The 8,597-nt window shown below is 51.2% G+C and overlaps 1 protein-coding gene across 1 annotated transcript in view; it reads right to left on the minus strand.

Moving 5' to 3' along the window:
* Positions 1-8,118, minus strand: part of RSPH1 (radial spoke head component 1) — a 22,074-nt gene extending 13,956 nt beyond the window's left edge. Inside the window, exons 1-7 of the mRNA XM_019666002.1 lie at positions 8,039-8,118; positions 7,448-7,518; positions 7,009-7,181; positions 5,564-5,677; positions 5,363-5,468; positions 364-490; positions 247-298 (exon numbers count right to left, since the gene is read on the minus strand). Of these exons, the coding sequence (XP_019521547.1) occupies positions 247-298; positions 364-490; positions 5,363-5,468; positions 5,564-5,677; positions 7,009-7,062 (453 nt within the window). The 5' untranslated portion in view covers positions 7,063-7,181; positions 7,448-7,518; positions 8,039-8,118. The remainder of the gene's footprint in view (positions 1-246; positions 299-363; positions 491-5,362; positions 5,469-5,563; positions 5,678-7,008; positions 7,182-7,447; positions 7,519-8,038) is intronic.
* Between the last annotated feature and the right edge of the window lie 479 nt (positions 8,119-8,597).

The following is an 8,597-nucleotide window of genomic DNA, read 5'->3' on the forward strand; positions in this document are numbered from 1 at the left end:
GGCCCAGGCTGCCACTGGCTCCCATGTCTGCCCAGTTAAAGCGCGCCTCCTGCTCGCGTGCGCAAGCACAGCGGGCATCACCTGCCGGTGGGGGCGCCTGCCTGCAGACCAGAGGGCTCTCCCCGGGAAGAGGCAGCGCTCCGGGGAGCGGAGGCTCAGTCCCCCAAAAGGTTCAGTGTCCTCACCCCCGGGGATGGGAGGTCAAGGACCCACGTGTTCTCCTGCCAGGGGTGGGCTGCACCCTACCCGTAGTGCGCCATCCAGCAGGCGCCCGGAAAGCCATGAGGGTTTGAAGTGCCTGGCGGAGTGGGCTAGTGCGCTTTTGTCAGGATTGTGTTTCTTAATGAGACACTGTTACATTACATGAATCGATCTACAGGACTAAAGAGAAAACCGAACCTTTGGTGAGCAAGCCAGTCTCCGGTGTAGGTGTCATTGTTGACGTAGTAGTACACACCATGGCCGTGCCTGAGGTCGTTGGCCCACTCCCCTGGAAGGGACGACACACAGCAAGCCCAGCTGAGAAGAGGGCGCCTGCCCTTCACCCGGCTCTTTCCTCTGGCTTCCCTCCCGCCAGTCAGCAGGGAGTGGTGCACGTAAGGGGACCACGCAGACTGCCCCGCGAGCCGGCAGCAGGTGTCACAGTGGGCCCGCAGCACAGCGAGGACTCACACGAGGGCTGGTCTGCCCTACACTCCTCTGGCTTGCCTGTGGTGAGTGGTCCAGCCATCGCTTCCAGGCGGGATGGGCTGTCCTCGGCCACTTGCCAGCATTCCAGTCCACTCCCCACCTCGCCACCTGGCCCCAACGCACCTTTCCAGCCCAGCCGCCCAGCACAGCCCATACCTCACACAGCTTCCTGCCAGCGGATGTTGTGACTTTGCCAACAGGGCCTCTGCATGGACCCCTCCCTCACTGAGTGTCCTGCCTACTCATTTCCATGCGGGGTCCTGCTCGCTTCTTGCTGACTTGATAGGAATTACCGAAACCGGCAAAGCTATCATAGAATGCACAACACACCTCTGCCATAGGACAGCAGCGAGCTAGTTTGTGAATGTCGTCGGTGAACAGGTATGAACTAGCCCTGCACTGAAAACCCACCATGTCCTCAAATCTCACAGCTCACCTGTGAAAGAACCTTGATAGAGGTTCCCAAAGTTGACAGCTACCCTAAAATTGGAGCACAGCGTTGCCAATAACAAGTTGTTACGCTGAATGACACTTTTCTAGACTATGAAAAATCACAATACGAATTTCAATCAATTTGCTGATCAAAGGGAAAAGATGAAGTTCTCTATTTTCTCCATAGAAAATACGACAAACTTCTCGTCAGCTAGAGAGATGTCCCATTATCCCCTAACAAAGGTAGGGAGGGGAAAGGCGTGTGTCAGACATGAATTTTTAAAAGTTCTTGTTATTTCCCCAGATTTTGTGATTTTTGTGGTATTTTCAAATTTTTATTGGTTTTGATTTCTCATCACAAATAAAAATCCACTTTTATATCAACTTTGTATTATTTTTCTTAAAGAGAGCCCCCAAACTTGTCTAAACTTCTGGCTTATGTAAACACTGGATTGGCTTCTGCATGAAGATAAAGAATACACAGCATGCTAAGAATATGCTAATTCTCCAAGAAATATGTGTTTACATGGATAAGCCCCAAAGTTTGTCCACAAAAGGGAACGTTTACTTATTTCCTCCATCAGCGGGTCCTACAAGACCCTGGGCACTTTGAGAGACAGACGAGCAGCTGTGCAGACAGCGGGGCCCCCAGGAACCTGCACTCAGTCTGGGGACGGCAGACACACGGGCATCCGCAGAGCTCAGAGTGAGGCAGCGGAGAGAGCTGGTCTCTGAAAGTGGGCAACAGCCCAGAAAAAAAGGCAGGTTTACCACAAATTCATGGAGAGGAGGAGGTGGCAATTGGTAGCCATTAAGGAAGAGGAATGGGTTCCATGGTGTGATGTGTGACAGGGACAAGAGGAGCAAGAATCCCCAAACTGAGATGACAGTCACTGCTGACCCTGGAGTGGCTGTGAGGATATTCAGGGTGTGCAGGGTCTTGGAGTACTTGTCTGGATTTTAGGGGGCAGTGGTGTCCTGGTAAATTACCAGTTAAAAAAAAAAGTAAGCAGCAGCCCTGGTTTGTAGCATTTTCCAATTTCTGTGATATGAATATCCCCACCATAGCCAGTGTCCAGTTCTGCATGGAGTTAGTGGGCAAAGACTGCAGGACGGGCTCTGTGGGCCATCACAGGTGACCCCAGAACAGCCTCGGGGGGCAGGGACCTCACTGAAACGCATCATTTGGTGTCTTCCCAACGAAAGACCATGACAAAACAATGACAGCCTCTTCTCTTGACAGTGGGAGCTGATCTCCAGGGTAGTGTGGAAACAACAGTACACTAAGGAGTCTGCAGAAATTTTTCAAAAGTGAAAGAAAAAAATTAAATTGCAAAAGGCACTAAATCTCAAGCCAGTGAGGACTGGGTGGCAAACTTTGTTACAAGTCCTGGTTTACTTAACAACTTGTTAGAGACATTGCCCAGCAGATTACAATCCAATTATAACAATTATTATAATAATTATCATCACAGTATAATCCAGGAAACCATGCAGAACTGGGGAAGGTGGCCAACAGAGAGAAAGCTCACCTCCTGGAGCTGGCTGTCAACGCCACCAGTCAGGTTCTCTCTTGAAGTGAGTGCCATTTAGAAACTTTATTACTGTTGCTTTAAATTTGCACCTAACTTTCTTTTTTTCAAGTCTTTCTACCCCTAACCCTATACTTTCTCATCATTCTTGATCTTGTCAACTGAAGTTTTTTTCAACTACATTTATTTTCAACCTACAGTTGGTTGGTTGGTTACTTGGTTGGTGGTTCGGTTTGGGTTTTCCTCTGAGAGAGCACCTGTCAGTTATAAAGCTCTCTGTGTGTATCCAACCTATGTTCCTCCCCATGGCTCTCAGGCTGGCGCTCTGGGGACTAAAGACCATTTTTAATTAAAAATTAAAAGCCCTAACAAGATGGAGAACAAGACACTCTCCCCTCATCTAAAATGTGGGTTAGTCACTGGCTTGCCGTGCTGCCCCCTCCCCCACTGCGGGGTCAGAGAAACATGGAAGAGAAGGGAGCTAGAGTTTGTGGGGACCCACCAGCTGGAGTTTTTGCACTTGCCATCTCCTTTGGGATGTGTAATAATCAAAACACGGTTTTACAGATGCAGCACCCGAAAACCAGAGGGATCGTGCACAGTGCCCAAAGTCACACAGCAGGACTGATAAAGAAAACCGGGTTATCTGGTTCTTTATCATGTCTGCTTTTCCACAAGCACCCCAATAGCCAGGCGCTCATTTCTTCCTCCAGCTCCTGCCATCTGAGAGCTTCCAAAAAAGCCAGCTTCAAGTGCTATCATCTTGTTTCTGCACAATTTCATTGTTAAACATGTTCCCTTTGGCAGGTCACAGAACCAGCATGGAGAGTGACACTCTCGCCTCGCCTTTCCCAACCTCATAACCCTCACTGGCCCTCCATCTCTGACACCCACTCATCCCTCCAACCTCATCCCTACCTCCTAAGCACCCCTGCTTCCCTGCCTCTGCTCAAGTCACCCACAAACCCAGGAACGCCCCCCCCCACTGTCACAGTGCTGCAGCCTCCGCTTGCTCCTGGCCCCCTGATCAGACTGGGAGGCGGTGCTATGCCCTGTGCCTCGGGCGGCTCTGAGCACACTGGGGGACCTCCAGGGAACCGCTGTGTGCGCCTTTCCACGGCAGTGGGCCAAAACACGGGTGGGAAGAATTCGGCCACGTGTTCACCTAGACTTCGTGATGGGAAGACGGTTCACTCACTGAGCTAAAAGCAATGTTGTAGCTCCTGAGCTCAGAGAAGGAACTGAGGGGTGACTGCACCCTGTACCCTTTAAGATGTGAAACCATGAGGAGAAACCAAAATTTACAACTCTTTCCAAAGATGTTTTATATGTTATGTTAGCTAACCTTCATAGTAAAAATCCGTTCCATCCCTTTTTCTGAGTGTGTGTGTGTGTATATATATATATATATATATATATATGTATATATATATATATATATATATATATATGTTGTTCAAATTGTATTAAAACCTACACTGGAATAAAAAAAATGACAACAATGAGATTGGGTTCTAAGGATTTGGAAAGAATTAAATGAAACCCTCGGTTAAATCGTTTAAGGTTGATTTGGAAAGCGGCAGGTCCTTGCTCTGGGGCAGGCTTCTGAGATCTATGGAACAAAACAGAAACTCCATCTCTAACAGGAAGAGCTGTAACACTCTCCAAGTTGGCCTCCGATTCTGACAAAACTTCTGTTTTAGAATTCCTGGTTTCTGGTTTCATCTTGCAACAAGACAGACAACTCTAGCTTGCACTCTAAGGGTATGTCCTCATTAAGGCATGAGGCTCTACACAGGAACATGGCTGCCCGGCCAACATTTACTGAGTGCTTACCATCCATCAGGCATGGTTCTCAGTGCTCCAAGTGTAGTAATTCTGCAGATGAGAAAGCTGACGCAAGGAGGGGTGAGGTCCCCTGCACAAGGGCACACCTCTTGTCACCACAATTCCAGGGTTGGGGTCACAGATCTTTTTGGAAATCTGATGAAAACTCGATGACTTTCTTCCCAGAAAAGAAGTCCAAGACATAGAATTTTGCACACCATTTCCGAAGGCTCACACCCATTGCCCGCTTATCATCTCTCTTCCCAGGCTCAGAACTTCCTTCTTCCCTTGTTGGGATTAGACTAATACGGTAGGCACACCAGGTGACAACGGTGCCTGGGGCAGCAGTGGGGTTCTTGGAAATAAGGGGACAAGAACCTTCCCAAGACATAACATTGGCATGGAAAGAACTGTGGCCGAGATCAGGACACCCATTTAACAAAGCAGGATGCCTCCCGAGCAGGGACCCTCAGTGAAGGCACCGCCAGGTCTAAACAACCAGTGTGCTCATTACAAGAGGGGTCCGTCAGAAACAGAAACAGCAAGACCAATGTCAAGGAGACAAACACTACAGAGTGTCCAACGTCATGGGTGCGACCCACGCCCCGAGGTCTGTGCTCGCCCAGCAGCCTCCCTTACATTTGCTGCTCAGTACATGGGGTCACAGGAGAGAATGTGCTGGTCACGGGGACAGTCACTTTTCTCACAACCTCCAGGCTTTCTGGTGTTTGCATCAACCCTGTAAATGCTGGAATGTGGGTTTTGTTGAGTGACTGACTAGAGAACTTGAAGCTTTCTCATTTATCTCACTTTTCACAGGTATATTCAGCCCAGAAAGAAGATCTATGTAACGCAAAAATCCACTTTGTGAGAACATTTACCTTCATATCTTGATCCATCTGGGTATATAAAAGTGCCTTGACCATGCTTTTTATTTTTAAAATATTCTCCAATGTATCGAGCACCATTTTTAAATTTGTAGATCCCCTGAAACACATTGAATATAAGATTATCACTCATGAATTTAATACTAACTGATAGAGTATTAGAGAAAACTATCTACTCGAGTCACCCATTCTCACCTGGCCATGTCTTTTACCGTGTTCATAGCTCCCCTCGAACGTGTCCCCATTGGGCAGTCTCGCTTTCCCATGGCCATGCCTTTCACCTGCCTCGTTCCGATCCCCTTCGTATTCCTGGCAAAAAAAAAAAAAAAAGGATAATTACAATTGCTATTTTTAAAGCACCAACCATATGCTAAGCATCTTACAAATAGTATTCCATCGAATCCTCCCAATCCTCAGCCCAGTCTTACAGGTGATGTAGGTAACCACACCCGGGCAGCATATCTTTAGGCACTGAAACGTTACACATCAGTGGAGCCATTTGAGGAGACAGACTACAATAGAAAGCTTACTGGACAGGTGTGGTAGGTTGGTTTTCCCCAAAAGCAGACCCTGGGCAACTGATTTTTTTTAAAAGGTGCTCGGGGGAAACCAGTAAGTGGAGGCAGGGAGACAGACATGAAAGTGAGTGACGTGGGGTGATGTACCAGACTCGACCTCATGGCACAGGGAATTCTGGAATGTAGACCATTGCAGGTTGTCCTACTTGTTAGCACCAGCTGCTGCCTGCCAGGGCCCTGTAGCTCCCAGGCATTTCTGGCTCCCCCTAGTGGCCAGGTGGCTTCAATGCATAGACATGCTCCCTGAGCAGGAGCAGGAAGAGGTTGGGAGACGGATGCACAGAGCAGCCACAGACAGCATGTCTTACCGCAGAGGTTGCAAGGCTTTTCAGTTAACTCTGAAACTATCTCAGCTCTGAACCCTGCACACACACAGAGGCTGAGGCTCCAGCCTGTCAGCCAGGAAATGGCCACGCTCTGGCTTCGGGGGGTGAGTGTGGGCGGTGCCCACGCAGAGCCCAGCTCATCTCGCTGGCTGTGCATCCCCCGGCCTCCTCTCTGCTGCCTAAACCAGGGACTAACTCCGGCGGCCTGGGTCAGCCCCACAAGGGTGAAGAAAGCACATTGTGATGACACGCGTGCATGGGTAACATCTTCAGGGCGCCTTCACGGAGCCGGAGACCTCCGCAGCATGTCCTGAAGGCTCCCCGGAGGAAGCTTCCCTTCGTCCATCAGTCCTAGGGAGCCACGCTCCGTTACGGACATACTCATACGGCAGAACAGTGTGGCAGCTGGGATGCCCCGGCCGTCCAGGAAAACTGCCCGGATGGAGCGTAACCGCAGGGAGGAGGACGCTTCCGACGCCTTTGACTCGCAAATCTTTGCCTTTAACGGGAGGCGGGTTGGGGAGGGGGGACGGCGAGAAAGGATGTGGCAAGCCGACGTCATAACGTGTCACCTTTCGCCACCACGCCGCTGTGGCCGGCGTGGTCCCCGTCCCTGGCTGGGCCTCCGGGGGTGACTGTGACTGGTTTCAATCCTCTCCACTCTCCCAACTGGGCAACCGGGGACCCGCCCGCCACCGCGCGCCCCGGAAGACCCTCCCTCACCCGGAGCGCTCACCCCAAGATCGTTCTCTCTCTCCTCCTCTAACTCCTCCGAGCCCAGGTCCGACATGGCCTCGCCCCACTCTCGATCCCCGCTGCCGACGACTCGTCTCTAGCGGGTAGGTACCGGCTGCCCTTCCCGCCGCGTCCGCCGTCGCCATGGAGACGTGGCCAGACCCGCTTCATTCCCTGAGAGGGCGGAGGGACGGGAAGGAGCGGGGAGGAGCCACTGGCAGCCGGGTGCTGTCATAGCAACGGAACGCATCCACCAATCGCCGCCCGGGAGGAGGGGGGCGTGGCCTGGGTGTCGGGGAGAGGCGGGAGGCCTGGGGAGACGCCACTGGCAGCTTTCCGATGCTGTCATAGCAACGGGAAGGGGAGCCCAGGACCAAGGAGGAGGTGGGGCCTGGCGCGGACTTGGTACCCACCAGCTCTCCAACCAGGACGCCACGTACCTGGCCCCTAGAAACCCTTTAGTCGGCTGCTGGGTGATGCGGTAACGAGGAGCCACCTTTGGATCAGGGCCCTAAAGAGGAGGGGCGCAAAAGGAGAGTCAGGCCAGCCCCACAGAGGGCTTCACCCCTGCCAGGTGCTGGGCACTACCACTTCTGACCCCGCCCCTCCGCTTCCCGGGCCCCTCCGCACCTTTCTGGGCTCTTCCAGCCCTACTGTGTTGGCGGGCCCCAGTGATGTGTCCGCCGAGGTCTTTACTGGTGTTTGTAAACACGTCCTCCTTACTCAAGGAGGCAGCTCTGACTTCTTAGGAGATACGTGTCCACATACATATACACATTACACACACGCGCGCGCATTCACACTCATTTCTACTCACTAATGGGCCCCTCCTCCTGTCATCGGACAGTCTCCTTTAGACGTCTGACGCTGCCTACCCAGGGCCACTATGATCTCCCCAGTTCCTCTGTCGTCACCCCCATCCAGGCCCTCTTACTCTCTCTGTAAACACTGGCAACAGCTCCTAATTTAGCCGCTCTGCCTCCAGCCTCTGGCCACCTCACACTCCTCTACTTAGAAACCCGGATACAGACCTCTCATTCGCTGGCACTCAGTGTCTCCATGTTCAAGGCCCTAGCCATCTTCTCAGCCTCATGGCCACCATCCCCTTCCTATACTTGTCACATGCTTCACAGAAAACCAAAGCACAGGCGCTCCCCCAGCTGTCCCACGTCTATGCCTTTGCCTGTGCCATACCCTCTCCCTGGAATGCCTTCCCTCCCCCCAGCTCTGCCTATCAAAAATCAGAGCCATGCTTCAAAGACTTGCTAGCAGCCGCTTCCCAAAAAAGCTCCGAAGTCATAAGGGCGCCCTCAGGGAAGGAGAGGAGAATGGAACTTGGAGAAGGAGGAAGGCCTTCAACTCTATGTATAATCTATCCATCATCCATACATCTATTTTAAAGGTCTGAGGATAACAATATGCAAATTCTAAATTTAAGGGATGAGTTTATCTTATTAGTATATATTAACCATATTTCTCTGTATTTTTAAAAATTTTTTTAAGATTTTTATTGGGGAATTGGGGGATGGGAACAGTGCTGGGGAATTGGGGGAAGGGGAACAGACAAGTTGCTATCCCTTTATTCTTCAG

The sequence above is a fragment of the Hipposideros armiger genome, unplaced genomic scaffold, assembly GCF_001890085.2.
Source record: "Hipposideros armiger isolate ML-2016 unplaced genomic scaffold, ASM189008v1 scaffold_458, whole genome shotgun sequence".
NCBI classification, from domain to species: domain Eukaryota; kingdom Metazoa; phylum Chordata; class Mammalia; order Chiroptera; family Hipposideridae; genus Hipposideros; species Hipposideros armiger.